We start from the raw sequence: 17,840 nt of genomic DNA, 5'->3' as shown, positions 1-17,840 counted from the left end.
AAGGAAGCTCACAGTCCAATGGGACAACTGACTCAGCCTGTGGGAAAGGGGACAGTTTAATTCATATGTTAGGTCTAAACATCAGGAAATACTTCACCATAATTACATTCAATGGAAAGCAGAAAGTGTTCTCCCTGAGGAACTGTCTGTTTACCTTTCTAAATGAGACTAGAGATGTCCCCAAAGTGTTGGATGTGTCTAGATCGAGCAGCAGCCCCAAGCTCTGGCCTGAGTCCTTCCCCTTCTCTAAATATGGTCCTGATCTCTTCACCTTCTTCTCCAAGTACACAGCACTGCAGTGAGCTGGGGACGCCAGCCCCTCTGTGAGCCCCTCTACACCTGACAGAGATGTAGAAAACTAACCCAAACCTCCCCTACCACTCAATACTCCTCAAGGGAGCTTTCAGAGAGCAAAGTGAGAAAGAGACCCAACTACAGTTAACCCTAACCTCTGGCTACTCCAATGGAGAAAGGAAAGAATTAAATCTGAAGGAAAAGCACCCCTGGACAAGCAAGAAACCCTGAAGTCGGGAGGGCAAAGAAGGGACCCAGAATCTCTTCTCAGCTGCCTACCTGTGGCGACATCTGGGACATCCTTTCCTGCTATGGAGGGAACAAGTGAAGGCTGCTCTGCTCAGGGTGCCCTCCTCTTCTTCCTCTTCTTCATTCTGTTCCTTCCTCCTCCGGCCCTGTCCCATGTTTCTGGGGCCATAACTAGGTACCTTAGTGGAAAGGGGCCTCTATCTGAGTCCTAAAGCTGTTCCTCCTCCTCTCTTACTCCTCTGTCTCTCTGTCTCTCTGTCTCTCCTCTGTCTCTCTGTGTCTACTCTTTTTCTGTTTCTCTATGTCTCTGTCTTTCCTCTCTCACTCTCCCTCTCCCTGAGCCTGTTTTCTCAGCTAATAAAGGGGATGATTATACTTGCCTCACTCTCCTCCTGGGGCTTCCTCTAATAGGGATGAAGCTCTTAGTACTCTTGGGTCCAGGATAGTGAGAGCTGCTTGTCTTGTGCACACACTCACGCCGGGGAAGGATGAGGGTCTCTGCCCACAGACCTCAGGCTGCAGTATGTGCCTGTTGTTAGAGAAGGGGGGTATCTGGTGTGTTAGCTATCAAAGACCAAGTCTCCATTTTTGCAATTGAACCCCAGCTTTTAGGATGCGCTTCATCAGTGGCATCCATCAGTTAATCGAGGCCTCAGAAGCACCAGTCACACCCCTGCCTGACCTCTCTGTATTGTCACTTGGATCATCACCCAGGATTTCACCCTCATGGAGAACTCTCCAAGGCAAGTTCTCCATCCCAGTGGACTGGGAGCTCCTGGGTGTGCACCTTGGAGTCTTGGCCAGCTGCCTGGAGCCCAGAAAACCAATCACTCATCAAAGACTCAAAGTTTCCATGGCCCTTGGAATAATGCTGAAAACTATCCTGGGACAAAATAGAGAAGGCTTTCACAAATCTTGTCCAGGGAGTCTCTTCAACACGCTCTTCTTTCTCCATCTTCCTTCCAACACATCAAAGCATGTCTGCTCCTTGAATTCCACATGGCAGGACCCCCGCCCCAGGCTTGCCAGCTCCCCTGGGTCCATGTATCTCAGGTTTATTTTTCTTTTGGAATATGAACTAGAATTGGGGATTGGGGCACCCCAGGGAGGATACTCTGACTCAGGTCAGTCTGGGCCCCACTCAACAGGAAAACCTCTCTTTCTTGGTGGGCAGGGAGTCACAAAAACAGAGAGGTGTCTAGCTCTGCCCACTGAATCCTGTTCTGAGTTCAGTGCTGATAGCTGGTCCACCCTTCCGAAAGGTCTGCACATCACAGAAAAAAGCAATCTTCAGATGAGTGTCTCTAAGGCAGGTCCAAATTGCCTGAAATTTCTTGACCTGGATCAGAAGCTTTGACGAAATAATATAGCAAAACTAAAGCTCTCCCCAAGCTGGAGCTGGAGAGTTTGGGGCTCGGCTGAGACCTAATGCTGCCAATTCTGCTGTGCTCCTCTAAAGATTCCTGCATAGACAGGGAGGCCAAGTGGGCAGCACTCAGTAGGGGGAGAGTGCTAGGGAGGGGGCAATGCTAAGATGCCCAGCCTAGGCTGAGAAGAGTGAGCCAGCCTGCAAGGAGAAGAGCCTGCGAGTTAAGACATTTGGTGGGACAGACTGAATGAGATGGACATGCTAGACAGTAACTAAGACCAGGGAGTGTTGCCTATTGGTTTTTTGTATCCCCACATACAGAGCCTAGCACTTAACCCGGCACACAAAAGCTGTCCAAGTGAGATGTGTTGACTGACTGCGCATCGATCCTGAGATAGAGCCTATTTTCATTGCTTCCAGTCATTTCATTTTCCTTTCTTTGCTTCTTTGCATGATCCAAAGGTGGTTCTGTGGGTCTCATAAATATGAGATTTATTCAATATCAGCTATTTGTGGCACCTCCTTGCAAACCCAATGAACCTTTGTTCCTCCCCCGCTCGGCCCTACATCCCACAAAGCCAATCCACATATAGTCCTGTTAAAGGGAGCTCTGGATGACTAGAAAAGGGACATATGTCATCCCTGAAAGAGAGCAGTAAAATCCTGCCTAAAATCTGCAAAACTCAGAAGGTCAAGGCTGACCCAGCCGCCCCCAATGGCCAATCCCAAAGCTACTCCTTTGTCTCCTCCATTCCCCCAACAGTCTCAGTGACCTGGTGCCCAGAGGCCCTTGGGAATCTCAAGCTGGGCTCCACCACTAACCCCTTGACCCTCATCCCACACTCTAGGGAACACTACATTCCGACCCATTCCCCAGAACAAGCAGACCCCAGGTTCTATCCTGTGTATCCATTCTGCCCCAGTCACGTTGGAGCTGACACACAGGCAGACAGAAAGACAGAACAAGCATTAGGCTATTAATGCTGCTATGTGTCAAGTCCTGGGCTAAGTAATGGGGATACAAATTACAAGTAAATACGGCTCCTGCCCTCAAGGGACTTCTCTTCTAATAATGGAGAAGGAAAGGGAGTGGGAGAAGAAAGAGAGAGTGAGAGAGAGAAAGAGATAGAGGCAGATACAGAGGCAGAGAGAACCTGAGAAGAACCCAAGATCTTGATCTGGGGTCAAAGTCTCTGTGCCTGAGTTCAGGCTGTGCCACCAACTACAGGGCTTTGGGCAGGTCACGAAATCTCTGAGTCCCACTTCCCTCCTCTGGAATATGAAGGGCTTGACCTTGACCTCTGAGGGCCAGCCTCAGATCTAGGGTCGTGGGCCCACTTCCCATCTTCGCATGAGAAGTTTGTGGTCCCATCACTGGGGGAATGGGAAAAGTCCTGCAATTTGCAGCTGTATGCCTCAGGGCTCAAGGGGAGACAAGGACAAGTTTCTCACCCACAGAAAGGGCAGATACTGATATCTGAACCAGCATCCTCAGGGGATGTTTGAGATCAGTATTTTGTAAACCTCGAAGCCAGAGAGCTGCGGGAGTTCTTGTTACATTATTAGCCTCATAATCCAGGTAGCAGTTACACTAAACCACAGGACATGCTGGGCTGGATGTCAGGAGTCTGGGGTTCAAAGCCTGCTACTGGCACTTTCCTCACCAAGAGAATGGGTTTCACGTTCTTACCAACCTCCCTGGAAGAGGGGACGCTGCAGTTTGGTAGAAATGGAGGCTACCACTCTTGGTGTGCACAAAAGGAAGGAGGAAAGGAGAAGGAGAAAGGGATAAGAAAGTTCCTTTGACTCCTCCAGGTCCTCAAAATCTCTCTTTAATTGTACACTCTGGGATGTACTAACCACATCTTGAAAACAGCACTCTCCAATTTGGGAATGTTGATTCTTTTCTAACCAGAATTACTTTTCTTCTTAAAAAAGTAAATAAACAATGATGTTTGAACCTTTCATTTACACAGGAGTTGTAAATGAGAGTTGGAAAGGGGACCATCAGCCAGGGGTGGGGAACCCGTGGCCTCGAGGCCACATGCGGCCTTCTGGGACCTTGTATTTGGCCTTGAGTCCAAGTTTTACAGAACAAATCTTTTTATTAAGGGGATTTTTTCTGTGAAGTTTGGATTCAGTCAAAGGGGTACACCTGAGGACCTAGAGGGCCACACGTTCCCCACCCCTGATTCTAGTTCAACCCCTTCATTTTGCAGTTGAGGAAACAGAGACCCAGAGAGGGAGGCCAAGGGATATGTATTAATATTGAAGAATTTAACCAGAAAAATGGGAAGGGTTCTGGTCCAGCAGCCACATGTCCCATTGCTACACACACCTCCAACAGAAGCCACTTATCTCCCCTCTGTAGAAGGCCAGTTTCTTGAGAACAAGCAGGGACTGTTTTTGGCTTTTGCCTTTGTGTGTCTAGCACCTGGCACAGTGCCTGATAATATTAAGAAAGTGCTTAATAAATGTTGTTTGAACTTAATTGAATTGAATTGTGCTAAATTATGTGTAATTTAATTTAATTGTACTGAACTGCAATGCCGCATCACTCTGGGCAATAGAGATTTAGAGCTTTCTTGCCTGAGTCCCAGGAGACCAGAAAATTATGGATATATCTGGGATTGTGGCTGTGAAAGTTGCCCCTCTGATATGAACATTTTCCATGGGCTGTTTTCTGCTCTCTTCGGGTGGATTTCCCGCCCAGCCCCTTCAGAGCTTTTCAGAACCTGAGCTCAAAGACCTGCAGAGATTGGGAACTCGAATCTAAGGATGTCATTGGAAGCCAGCACATTTCCCAACCCACTGGAGCTGACGTTCCAATCCTTTGTGGCTGCTCTTTGTTCCTAAAGCTCTCACCTTGTCACGACTGTCATTTATCTGCCCCCTTCCCTGTCCTCTTCATACAATGCTATTCCTTCTATGGGCCATATTCTAGGAAGGAGAAGAAAACAACAGGCCACTCAGTATCTTTGCCAAGAAAACCCAAATGGGAAAATAAAGAGTCAGACACAATTGAAACAACTGAAAAACTACATGCTCTAGGAACTGGCATTTTCATGAGCATATTTCCTCTCTCAATATTCTGATATACTGGGTGGGGTGAGATTTTCCCCTATTTCCTTTGGCATCTTTTACCAATTGCAGATCACTTTTCTGACCTGCAACGAATCCTGGGAGAGCAACATGGCTTGGCTTCTCCCTTAAGGCCCCCTGGGTGATCATGTGGCCAGCTTCTTTGGGGCATACTTTCTGCCTCTGTGTAAGCCTTAGCTTGGTCCAGAATCTCTTGTGGCCCACTTACAAAGGAAGATCCAGCTCTCCTGGGGTCCCTTCTCCATTTCAAGCTCCTCCTCATGACACTTTTCAAGAGATTTCCCAGGGGCACTGCAATGTATTTCCTTAAAAGCACTTCATAGTGTTGATTCTTAGCTCCCTCCTTCTCGCTATTTTTTGTTTCTTTTTCTGGGAGACAGGAATGTGATGAACTGGAAACTCTTTTCATTGGCTAGAGAGCTATGGGCATCCCGCCTGCATCCTGGGGGCTGAAAGGTGCTTCTATTTGTGGGTGATAGTGGCGACCTCATTAGTGTAGTCTTAAAGATTTGTCTAGGGAGGGACTGAGAGGTTGTACCTTGCCCATGGTTTCTGCGTTCATATGTTTCAGATTCAGGCATTGAACCAAGGTATTTCTGAATTTAAGCTTTCATTCTGTTACTCATTTGGCGTTTGTATCCTCATAACCTAACAGTGCTTAAGGAAGGATACCAAGGAGGTGGAAGAAAGCGGACTTACTGGGGCTCAGGCGTTACAGCGGAGTCCTGAACCGAGCACCATCAAACGAGCAGTTTCATGACATGTGGACTGAGAAAACCTGAAACTATTGTTCAATAGAATTCCCTTCCACCCTCTCATATTTCCTTCCTAACTTTCTTCCTCCCCTCCTTTTTTCTTCTCTCCTTTCTTTCACTCTTTCTTCCTTCCGTCTAAACTGAGTTTAACCAGTCTGGTGAAGATGCACATTATACAAATTTGCACTGCCTGAGATGAATCAAGAGCTTTATCCACACATAAAGGCCAGATTGGCTTTTCCTGGTCCATCTAGAAAACCCTCCTGGTTGGGAGACACACTTCAGCTTGGCCTAGGCTACTGGCCATAAGCCATTCCAAGGCTCCTCACTCCCAAGTGGGGGCTGCACATTTACTCGACCCTAAAAAGACAGCATTTGGGGCGGATAAGCTACTCCATCACTAAGGGAGAGGGAATTAAATTGATTTTAAAATAAAAAGGATCTGGGGGAAAGAAAGAGGAACATTGGTCTTGAAGGTACAGACCAAAAGAAGTAGAAGGAAATCTGGTGACATTTCCAGAGTTGGCAGAACTTTGGAGCAAAGGAATCTCAGAGAGCTGCTACTTCCTAGGAAAAGAGTGTCCAAGGATTCTGGACAATCCAGTTCCCAGTCCTAAAGGCAGTAAGAAAGAAGGTTCAAAGTAGAGGAAGCCCAGAGGCTAAGGGAAGAACTAAAAGAAATTACTCATTCCTACCTGTGTGACCTTGTACCTGTCACCTCACTTTCTAGACCTCAGTCTCCTCATCTGTGGAATGACAGGGCTGGCCTACATGGTCTCTGAAGTTCTTTCAAGCTTCAAACCTATGATTCTATGCTTTGAAAATGCTGACCTAAGCAGATTCTTGGGCTGGTCACTCATTTGAATAATGAGGAATAGCCTTTCCTGGAGGGCCTGCAGACCCAAAGAACTAGGGCAGGAAGCCAGATGTGACTGGTGGAAGTAATCAGAACACAAAACTCCCTTTAAATGTTGCTGTGGAAATGCTCATTTTCCCCCACTGGTCAAGAGTTAATGGACCTCATTACCAAGGCAACTGAACTTTAGAAAACAACTGGACAATGAATTCATGGACGGATAGATGGATGGATGCATGGATGGAAGGATGGATGACACTAAGCCTCAGTGCCTTTCTCTGTAAAATGAAAGGACTGGGTTTCGTGAACTCTAAAATCTCTTTCTGCTCTGATGGACTCTGCTTCTAGGATTCTGTCAGGACTCCAATAAAACCTACATACATTGAGAAAAGATAGGTACAGCTGGCCTCCAACAATGATCCTTTTTGCTTTCATCTGTAATTCATCAAGCATTCAGTGTGTACTAAGTGATTGATTGGGGATACAAGGACAAAGAATGCAACAATCCCTACCTGCAGGGAGTTTATGTTCTAATGGGGAAGACACAGAGTAAAGCAAATTGCTGTCCAGCACAGGCCAGCATTCACACAGGTGCACACGCAAGCACTTGGGGAGTTCGCTGGTTCACCATGCATACCAAGCCTCTCCACTTGCTCTAGGATCAGGTTATCCAGAAGCTGGCTAAGGAGCAGGAGACAAGGGACTCGACACATTAGTAAAATCATGTGTGTTTGTCCCAAGTAAATCCCCAAGTGCACAGTTTCTTCCCCTTTGTGGGATTATAGATTCCAAGTCTGAAGAGCCCTTAGTGTCAACCAGGCCAAACCTTTCATTTTATAGAGGAAGAAACTGTGTTTCAGAGAAAAAGGAGTAACTTGCCCAAGGTTACTCAGGTAGTAATGGTTACAGTTGGATTTTAGTCCCAGGTCTCCTGACTCCAAATACACTGCAGTCTTGGTGTAAGCCAACTACAAGAGAGCCCCAATTCTGCCCATGATCCTGGGATAGGTGGTGAACCTCATGTGCAGAAGCAAAGAACATTGCCAGAATCTTTGTCCAAAGGAGTGTTGATCCCTGTAACGGGGAGGCTGTGGTTTTCCTCCAGCCATGCTGCAGCCCCTCACTCATGTGGAGAGCCAGTCACTGGCCTTAGAAGGAAGTTTGCTTCTTCTCCCTGGGGTCAGACACAGCTCATGGTAAAGGTCCAAATCATGACTCCAAGCGACTTTTGCTGGAAAAATGGAATCTATCTTTTAAACAGAGAGATTTGCCAACTATGAAATGTCTGCCTCCTTAAGGGCTGGGACCGTCTCATCAAGGCTCAGTGTCATTAGGGGCTGCACAATTCTTCACACATGTAGGCTTTTCATGAAAGCTTGCCAGATTGCATTGGATTAGACTAGATGGTAATGCACTGCACTGCACTGGGCATTGGCTTGGATTGGACTACCAGTGAGAATGTCCAAAAGGCTACAGTCTCATCTCTAGTCCTTAATGATAATTCCCATATATCCTCTCTCTGACAGGGGGACAAGGACCACTCTAAAAGGAACAAGATTCTTTCTAGGGGATGGGAAGGGGACAGGAACATGATTTCTCTTCTCCTTTGCCCATCAACAAGGAGGGCATAAGAGATGAAAGACTGCTGGACAGGAGAGGGGGTCTTCCTGCAGTGGAGATGCCCAGTCCTCATGGGCATAGGAGAAGGGAGGAAAAAGCAAAAGGACCAGAGAATTGGGTGCTGAGAGATATAGTCCCAAAGAGCAGAAAGGAACTTTCACAGCCATTAGTTCAACCAGTTTTCTTTTTTTTTTTCTTAAATAGTATTTTGCTTTTTTCCAATTACATGTAAGGACAATTTTTAACATTCGTTTTTGCATAAGATTTTGAGTTCCAAATTTTCTCCCTCTCCTCCCTCCTTCCTAGGATGGTAAGGAATTTGATAGAGGTTATATATTGCGCGCACACACACACATACACACACGCACACATATATCACAATCACTCAAAACATATTTCCATATTAGTCATGTTGTGAAAGAAGACACAGACCAAAAGGGGAAAAACTATGAAAAAAAAATAAAGTGAAAATAGCCTCATTCGATCTGCGATCAGATTCTAGCATTTTCTGAAGGGGCACAGCATTTTTCATCATGAGTATTTCAGAACTGTCTTGGATCATTATATTGCTGAGAATAGCTAAGTCTTTCACAGTTCTCATTATACAGTATTCCTGTTCCTGTGTACAATGTTCTCCTGGTTCTGCTCACTTCATTTTACATCAGTTCATATAAGTCTTTCCAGGTTTTTCTGAAATCATCTTGCTCATCATTTCTTATAGCACAACAATATTCCATTGCAAGCATATAACACAACTTGTTCAGCAACTTCCCCAATCGAGGGACATCCTTTCAATTTCCAATTCTTTTTTGCCACAAAATGAGCTGCTATAAATATTTCATTTTTTGACATGACTATGGATAGCTTTTATTTCTTCTTCTGAAACTGCCTCTCCTGTACAACATCCTCAACAAGTGGCCATCTGGCTATAGCTTGAAGACTTCCATTGCACAAGGACCCATGACCACCCAAAGAGACCCCTTCCCCTCTGAGAGAACTTCAATGACTGGGAAGCATTTTCCTGACACCAAGCCTAAATCTGCCTCTTGGCAGCATCCATCCACACATTGTTCCTTCTAGATCTTGTTTCCTCTAGAAACAAGCAATTATCTGGCACTTTCTGTGTTCCAAGCACTGTGCTAAGTGCTTTTTACAAATATCTCATTTGATCCTCACAACAACCCTGTGAGTTAGTTGCTATCATCACCCCCATTTTACAGTTAAGAAAATTGAGAAAAAATGAGTCTATCAAATTTGTGTTGAACTGGGTATCTTTTTTGTTTGTTATTAGGACATAAGATCTGGTGAGAATAGTGGAATGTAGTCTTTCAGAAAGTAGATTTGGACAAACAGTTTCTACCAGATTCCATTATAAATTCAAAATAAACACACAACCTGAATATTGAAGATTATGCCTTCAAGATTTAGACAAGAAGTGGATGGCATGCATTTTGGAGCTGTGGGTAGGAGATGAATTGATTTTGTTTTGTTTTGGGTTTTTTTGCCAAATCAATAGGGATTGATGTCATTACAAAAGATAAAATAAAGCAATTGTTATTACAGTAAATTGAAAAACTTTTGCACAAATGGAATGAAGGCATCTAGAATGAGAAGAGAGGCATCAGAGAACAAATTTTTCTATCAGATTTCTTGAGTAAGAGTTTGGTATCCAAGATATATAGACAACTAACAGAAATATGTAATCGCAAAAGCTATTGCCCAATAGATAAGTGGTCAGAGGATATAGGAAGACAGTTTTCAAAAGAAAAATTGCAAAGTATTCACAACTACATAAAAGAATGTGCTAAATCACTGAGGTTTCACTTCATACACCACACATTGTCAGAGATGGGCGTGGAGTGATGGAGGAGTTGTGGGAAGATAGACACACTAGTGTATTCTTGGTAAAGCAGTGAATTAGTACAACCCTTCTGGAAAGCAATTTGGAATTCTTCAAATAAAGTGACAAAAATGCCCATACCCTCTGACCCAGAGATTACATTGCCAGATATATACCCCCAAAAGATCATTGATACCCCCCTCCAAAAAAAAAAAGAAAGAAAAAAGGCTCTGTATAACTAAAATCTTTATCTCAGAACTTTCTGTAGTAGGAGAGAACTATAAACAAAGTAAGACACCTGCCCATTGATTAGGCAACAGCTAAACAAATTGTGGGATATGAATGTAAGTGTAGTTTTAAACATGATGAATATGATGGATACAGAAACCAGGGATAACTTACCTGAACTGATGCAGAGTGAAGTAAAGAGCCAAGAAAAAACATGCACACACAATGACTCCAATCCTGGAAATGGGAAGAAAAATTACAAATAATTTTTTTTTAAATGGGATGTTGTGGATGTTAAAATGAGCAAGTCTGGCCCAAAAGAAGAGATAGAAGAAAACCTGTCCCTTTGCTCCTTTGCAGAGGTGGCAGAAGGCCTGCAGGTGGGAAATGCTGCATTAATTGTCAGATTTTTTAAAAGTTAACTTATTTATTTTTAGTTTTCAACATTTACTTCTATAAGTTTCTCCCCCTCCCTTCCCTTGCCCCTTCCCAAGATAGCATGTAATCTGATATAGGCTCGTATCAGCAAGCACCCCGACATACACAGGAGGGCTGCTGTACAGGTTCTTACATCTGCTTTTCTAAAAGGAAAGCAACTTTTGAGGGCTCCATGATCACTTTAATCAAACACATATATCATTCCCTTAGTTTAAGGGGGAAAGTCAGCACCCTGAACTTCAGAGAAAATACAAACAGACCAACAAACAAGGCTTCCAGCTATCTGACCATACACAATACATGCATCGTTACCAGAGAAAGAAAAACCAACATCTGAGTGTTCAAAGCCGGGGGGTTTCTTAAAACAGCTGCCCAGAGTCTCACCTGGCATGCAAACTTTCTTTCAAAAAATAAACCCCAAAGCAAAACCTCACCTCAGAGTATAGATACTCTTTTCAGGGCTGGAGGGCACCACCCTGTGACCCTGTATCTCATTAGAAATGAACAAAAGGTGTCTGAGGTCTATTATTGGGCGGGGAAGATCTTTAACTCTTCCCTCCACCCACCATTACCTTACATTAACCTTACAAGGCTCTACACATACATTCCTATTAAACATATTTCCACATTAGTCATGTTGTGTAGAAGAATTAGAAGGAATTGGAGGAACCATGAGAAAGAAAAACAAAATAAAACAAAAAAGAAAATAGTCTGCTTCGCTCTACGTGCCAACTCCATAGTTCTTTCTCTGGATGTGGATGGCATTTTCCATCATGAGTCCTCTGGAAATGTTTTAGGACTTTTCATTGCTGAGAAGGGCTAAGTCTATCAAAGTCAATCATCGAACACTGCAGCTCTTACTGTGTACAATGTTTTGCTGGTTCTTAGTATCTCACTCAGCATCAGTTCATATAAGTCTTCCCAGGTTTTCCTGAAATCTGCCTGCTCATCATTTCTTATAGCACAATAGTATTCCGTTATATTCATATACCACAACTTGTTCAGTCATTCCCCAACGGATGAGCATCCCCTTGATTTCCAGTTCTTGGCCACCACAGAAAGAGCTGCTGTAAATATTTTTGTACATGTAGGTTCTTTTCCCATTTTTATGATCTCTTTGGAATACAGCCCTTAGAAGCGGTATTGCTGGGTCAAAGGGCATGCACATTTTCATAGCCCTTTGGGCATAGCTCCAAATTGCTCTGAATAGTTGGATCAGTTCACAACTAACTCTACGAACTCTACCAATGACGAATTAGTGTTCCAATTTTTCTATATTTCCAACATTTATCATTTTCCTGTTTTTTCACATTAGCCAATCTGATAGGTGTGAGGTAGTACCTCAGAGTTGTTTTGATTTGCATCTCTCTAATCAACAGTGATTTAGAGCATTTTTTACGTGACTATAGATAGCTTTAATTTCTTCCTCTGAAAACTGTCTCTTCATATCCTTTGACCATTTGTCAATTGGGTAATGACTTGTATTCTTGTAAATTTGTTAGAATGAGGCCTTTTTCACAGACACTAGTTGTAAAAATTCTTTCTCAGTTTTCTGCTTTTCTCCTAATCTTGGCTGTATTGGCTTTGTTTGTGCAAAAACTTTCCACTTCAATGTAATCAAAGTTATCCACTTTACATTTCATAATGTTCTCTGTCTCTTATTTGGTCATAAATTTCTCCATTCTCCACAAACCTGACAAATAAACTATTCCTTACTCCCCTAATTTGTTCGTAGTATCAGTCATTATACCTAGATAATGTACCCATTTGGACTTTATTCTAGTATATGGTGTCATATACTAGACAGAGCATTGCTCTATGCCCTGTTTATGCCACATTATTTTCCAGTTTTCCCAGCAGTTTTGCCAAGCAGTGAGTTCTAATCCCAGAGGTTTGGGGGTTTATCACACAATAGATTGCTATAATCATTGACTACTGTGTCTTGTGTACCTCACCTATATTGTAGGATTTGTTTAATGCTCATTTTTTTCTCTCCTCCTTTCTTAAAAAACATTCTTTGCATTAAGGGGTGCCTTTAGTGAGAAGGAGGTGGAAGAATATAGGCTATATCAAGCACCCTCAGTAACAGGGAACTGAGAAAGAGAGGGAAGGGGGTGGGGGTAAGGAGATGTTTTGTACATATTGGGTCTGACATCTCCAAGATGGCCAATTTGAGATGTCCAACACTTAAAGAAAGACTGGAGGTTAGGACAGAATTACTAAGAGACAGAATACGGAATCAAGTTAGCATTCGTTCAGGTCTTACTAAGGGCCAGGTGTAGTACCTGGTTCCAGGAGTACAAAGACCGAAGGAAAATCCTTGCCTTCAATGAGTTTACAGTCTACTGGGGAAAGAACAGAGAGAGACAATGATTACATCCATCCTTAAGCATCCTTAAGCATCCTTCATGCTTTCCCTCCTGGGGGGATACCCTGCTCTGTTGAAGCTTATGAGACTCCGCTGTTTGATGGTGGTACAGTCACCTGGACTCGAGCAGACCCAAGATCAAATCTGACATTTCCTAGCTGTGCGACTCTGGATAACTCACTTTAACTACTATTTGCCTCAGTTTCCCCAACTGTCAAAAAGGAATAATAATAACACATACCTCCTAGGTTTGTTGTAAAGATCAAAGCAGATCATATTTGTAAAGCTCCTAGTATAGTATCTGGCATATAGTAGGTACTTAATGAATACTTCTTTTCTTCCTTCCCTGCTACCATGCCTCTATCCCCTCCCCTCCCACTTCCCTTCCTAGTTCTAGAACCCCAATCAATCCAACTCTTTCTCTTAGAGCAACATTCACCCTCCCTATAATTTTCAAAAGTAAAACAGTCCTCCACAATGTGACTCCCCTCTCTGTGTTGGCTCTTCCTGTTCGAAGGTAAGATCCCTGGAGCCAGGGACTATCTTTGATTTTGTGTGTGTATCACCATTCCTTTGCACAGCACTTGGCAGATAGCAAATTTTATCCATGTCTTCTCATTCATTCATCCAAACATATAGCAAACACACAGAGAATGAATACGACCAGTCGTTTGGGAGCAGAGGTCTCTGGCAGCTTCCTGTAGAAGCTGGTAATGTGGCTACTCTGCCACTCCCTTGTGGACAGACCTCGGGTAAGGGACCTCTTGTCCAGATCAGTTTACCTTTTGGAGTTATGCAGCCTGAGGTCTAGAAGAGAGCAGGCAAAGGAGAAGGGTCAGGAGGCCAAGAGGGGCTAAACCCAGGATTAATGTTGGGGAGCAGTGGCTGGTCTAACTTCTAACACAGATCAATGTCTGAGCAGGAGCTGGGAGGGTCCCAGGAGATGAGCAGTTGGGAACCTGCCCCTGCTGGTTGGAGACTGCTCAACTAATAAATGTATCATGCAAATCTTATGGACCTTTCCCTTTGAAGCAAGGGAGCTTTGGGTGACTGCCTTGTAACAGGTCACCTCAAAAAGAGCCAGAGAGAAAATGAGAGAAAGTCTCCAAAGGCACAAGCAGAAAGCCCGTTCTGCCTTGGTTTGGCTGTTTTGTACGCCCCCCTCTCCCACCCCTCCACTCACAGCCACAGTTTGGTGGTTTATAGGTCAACAATAAAAAAGATCTCTCTTGTGTGGCTACAGAGAAAGCCTTTTCTAAAAACAGCAAGCAAGGCGAGGCCAACTGTATGGCAACAGGCATTGCTATGGAGACCCCGATCACTTCCAACTGGGTACCTTCCACAAGAGGCTTCTGGCTTCAGATCAGGGTCTGGCTTGTACAAAATTCTGTGGCTAGAAGGTCACCTGCTGAGTAATTTAAAAGGCCTTCAGGTGCCACCGTACCCACTCTCTGTACTCCAACCCTCCCGCTGGGCAGCCATTGGCTAATAACTCTGCTCTCCTCCTGGAACAAGGACCTCAGGCTACCTGTAAGACAAACAACCCCTCCTCTAATGAGAGCAATTCCCCCAGAAAGAGGGGGACCGGTGTGACAGGTGGCCTCTTGGGGGAATTCAAGTTCCCTTCCTACTAGTGAGATCGAAGAGACTGGAACTATTGAGGGCTTCATCTCCAATTGTGTCTCTGTCTCTCACCCCACCCTTTCATCTCAGCCACACCTTCCAGTCTCAGGATAAAGGGCTCCTTCCACCCCTTACAAGAGAGGTGACACACTTGAAAGTGGCAGGTTATCTGCCATCCAACACAAGTCTGGGGACCTGCAGGCCTGAGGTGGGGGAAGGGAAGCCTGGGCCTAAGAGGAGGACCCTTAATGACGTCCAGGGTCCAGCTGTCTTGGCTCTCTACATCCACAAATGCCCTTTTCCAGTCCACACGTATTCCCAAGCAGAACCCATTTCTAAAGCAGGCAAGTGACCTTCTCAGCCTGTTACCAGCAGCCAACAGGTGCAGGTCTTTTTCCCGGCTTTATGAAAGCGCTCTCCTCTGTTCTTCCCACCCCTATCCCACCCCCTTCCCCCTGCCCGGAAGGCAGCTACAAGAACAGGCTTTGAAGAACACCCCTGGCTTTCTGCTCTCTGGGGGCAGGTTTCCAAGAGAGCTAACCTAGGAGAAAGGGAAAGCTGGAGGGCCTGGCCAGGGCTCCAGCCACCTGGGCAGACCCGGGGGCTGCTGCTGTCGGGCCAAGTTTGGGCTGTTAATGGGAAGGAGAGGAGAGGAGCCAAGGAGAGGAGACCAAACCCAATAAGTCTTTAAGTCTTTATTATTAACGGGGTGGTGGGACTGAAACGGCAGTGGTACAGACCGGCTCAGGAATCACGGAAATAGATTTGTCTTTTCAAGTAAAATAAAAAAAAATACCCGCAACCCAGAGGCCGGGTTCCTTTAGTCGGAGAGTCGGGCCTGGGCTCTGGAGAGAGGACCCTGCCAGCCCACCTGCCCGGGCGCTCGGCTGCAAGCTGGGCCTCTCCACGCTCCCCAGAGCCAGACTGAGGATCAGCGAGATCTGCCATAAATAGGGAATTAAGTTATTAGCGCGCATAACTTCTTACACTTTTGTACAAATATACATGGGCTGGGCACCGCGTTTCCAGCAGAGATTACACATTTTATAGAAATGATTTCTTAAAGCTCTTGCACTTTGGGACCAGCTACTCACATCAGGCGTATAAACAATTTCTACATAAAACTTAATACATTGCACGGTTGTCCAACTTTTTTTTTTTACTGGATTTTTTTTTCTTAAACACTGCCCCGGGGCGGGCTGCAGGCTCAGCCGTCGTGGCTACATCAAAGTACAAAAGCAGGTCGGTCCTTCTGAGGACTTGCTTGAAGGGAGGCGGTTCCCGGTGGGACAGCTGGCTCACCCGAGCAAGGGAGGGCTGCCCCCTCCTCCTGCACCTGCCCTCTCCTCCGGGTGCGGGGAAGTCTGAGTGGAGGCCATCGGCAGGCGGTTCGAATACGAGCTGACGGAGACACAGAGAGAAGATCAGAAACGGAAGGGCTGCCCCAGACCACAAGCGAGCTGCGGGCTGGAGAGCGACACTCACCTTATTTACCGACTGCGCTTACGGGTCCTCTGATCAGAGGGAGGGGCGGCTGAGCGGGGCCGACGGGTGCGGCGGACGCGGCGGGCGCGGCCGGCTGGACTGTCCCGGCCTGAACTGCCCGCCGAGCTGTCCGAACCCGAGCTGTCCGAACCATCCAGGCTCGCTGGGGCAGCATCCAGGCTCCGTCCACGGGGCAGACCGTGGTCCAGGTGAAAGGGTTTGAAGGCTCGGGGCCTTTTGCGCTTCACAAAGAAAGCTGCGAACAAATAACAGATCAAGGAAAGCCTGGGCCCAGGACGGCCTGAAGGCGCCCATCTGAGGGCAGGACGCACATTACTCAGTCCGGGCTTAACCCTAGCGGCCTCTGGGACCAGGCTCCCACCCGGTTGAGTGGGGAGACAGTCCCTACCCCGGGCCTGTTATTTATCCAAACAGGAGGCTCGAGGTAGCTCCCTGCACTGCACTACCTGCTTTCAAAGGTCTGCCAGCCCCTGCCCGACGGCTGCTTGCGAGTAAGGCGCTGGTCCTTAATCTGACCCCGCCCACAGGTTCCACCCGCGCAGAGTCGGGGCCAGGAGAGGGGCCTGGACGGGGCGGGGCCGGACTCACCTGTGATGAGAGCGTTGCTGGCGGGGGCACCCGCTCGCGCAGTGGCCAGAATGGTGAAGCCGGAGTCCAAGTCGATGTCGGCGTCCAGGGGCAGCTCATCAGAGATGGCCACGACCGGAGAGTGGGCAGCCCCGTCGGGCCCAGCGCCCTCATCGTCCGGGGCACAGCTGGGCGCCGGGCGCAGCGGGGGGCAGGCTGCCGGGCGCAGCACCAGCAGCGGGAAGCGGCTGCGGCCCACCTGCACCGTCTCGCGGTAGAAGGCGGGCACGGCGCGCTCGTCCACCTCCTGCCACTGCAGCCGGCCCGGGCCCACGAGCGGCCTGTCGTGCTGAAAGCTGTAATCCCAGCGGCGCTCGTCTTCCGCGCTGATCTCGGCGAGTTTGCCCACCAGCTCGCGGCCCAGCTCCTCGTGGTCCACTGGCCCGAAGAGGGTGCGGCACACGCCCGCGCTGGCCTCCACTGGGAACGCCCGACGGTCGCCCGTGAAGTCCATTCCTGCGGGGAAGCTGGCAGGCGGTCAGGCGGCCACGGAGGGAGAAGCGGACGGGCCGGGGCGGGGGCGGGGCGGATCCGACGGGACGGGGCGGGGGCGATGGAGGGGACCGAGGCGGCGGCCAGGCCGGCCCCCGCAGGGGGCGGGGAGCCAGCCCAGGCCGGGGGAGCGCTACCACGGCTCCCCGAGCTCCGCAGAGCCCCAGCCCTGGCCGCTCCCGGGGCCCGCTCCTTACTCACTTGTCCGCTCGGCTCCGATGCTGGGGGTGGGGACGGCTCGAGCCGTGCGGTCCGCGGCAGCCGCAGGCGCTGGTCCAGGCGAGCGCTGGGCACGGGCGGGCACCGGGAGGAGGCTACCGCGACAGCGGACGCAGCCGCGGCGGAGGGGAGGCCGGGGGGACGGGGACGCCTCCGCGCTGCGCCGCCGCAGCCGCCGCGCCCCTTTATACCTGCGCCGCCCCACCTCCCCCCGACCCCCCCCCCTTCGCGGGGCGCCCGCGCCATTAGCATAA

General features: G+C 47.5%; 1 protein-coding gene across 1 annotated transcript; it reads right to left on the bottom strand.

The window, feature by feature from the left end:
• Positions 1–15,422: 15,422 nt before the first annotated feature.
• CDKN1C (cyclin dependent kinase inhibitor 1C) lies at positions 15,423–17,742 on the bottom strand. The gene is made up of 4 exons (XM_072639471.1): positions 17,569–17,742; positions 16,837–17,331; positions 16,228–16,483; positions 15,423–16,143 (listed from the first exon to the last, which is right to left on the bottom strand). The coding sequence occupies exons 2-3, from the start codon at positions 17,327–17,329 to the stop codon at positions 16,233–16,235; spliced, it is 744 nt and encodes a 247-aa protein (XP_072495572.1). The 5' UTR covers positions 17,330–17,331; positions 17,569–17,742; the 3' UTR covers positions 15,423–16,143; positions 16,228–16,232.
• Between the last annotated feature and the right edge of the window lie 98 nt (positions 17,743–17,840).

This window comes from Notamacropus eugenii, chromosome 2, assembly GCF_028372415.1.
Source record: "Notamacropus eugenii isolate mMacEug1 chromosome 2, mMacEug1.pri_v2, whole genome shotgun sequence".
Taxonomy (NCBI): Eukaryota; Metazoa; Chordata; class Mammalia; order Diprotodontia; family Macropodidae; genus Notamacropus; species Notamacropus eugenii.
Note: the sequence above shows the minus strand (reverse complement) of the source record. Positions and strands in the feature narration are given on the sequence as shown.

Bases quoted from the DNA above. Each gene is read 5' to 3' on its own strand.
- CDKN1C (XM_072639471.1), bottom strand. From the start codon at position 17,329: ATGGACTTCACGGGCGACCGTCGGGCGTTCCCAGTGGAGGCCAGCGCG. The intron at 16,484-16,836 runs GTGAGTCCGGCC...ATTTGTTCGCAG, and splicing joins CAGCAACGCTCTCATCACAG to CTTTCTTTGTGAAGCGCAAA.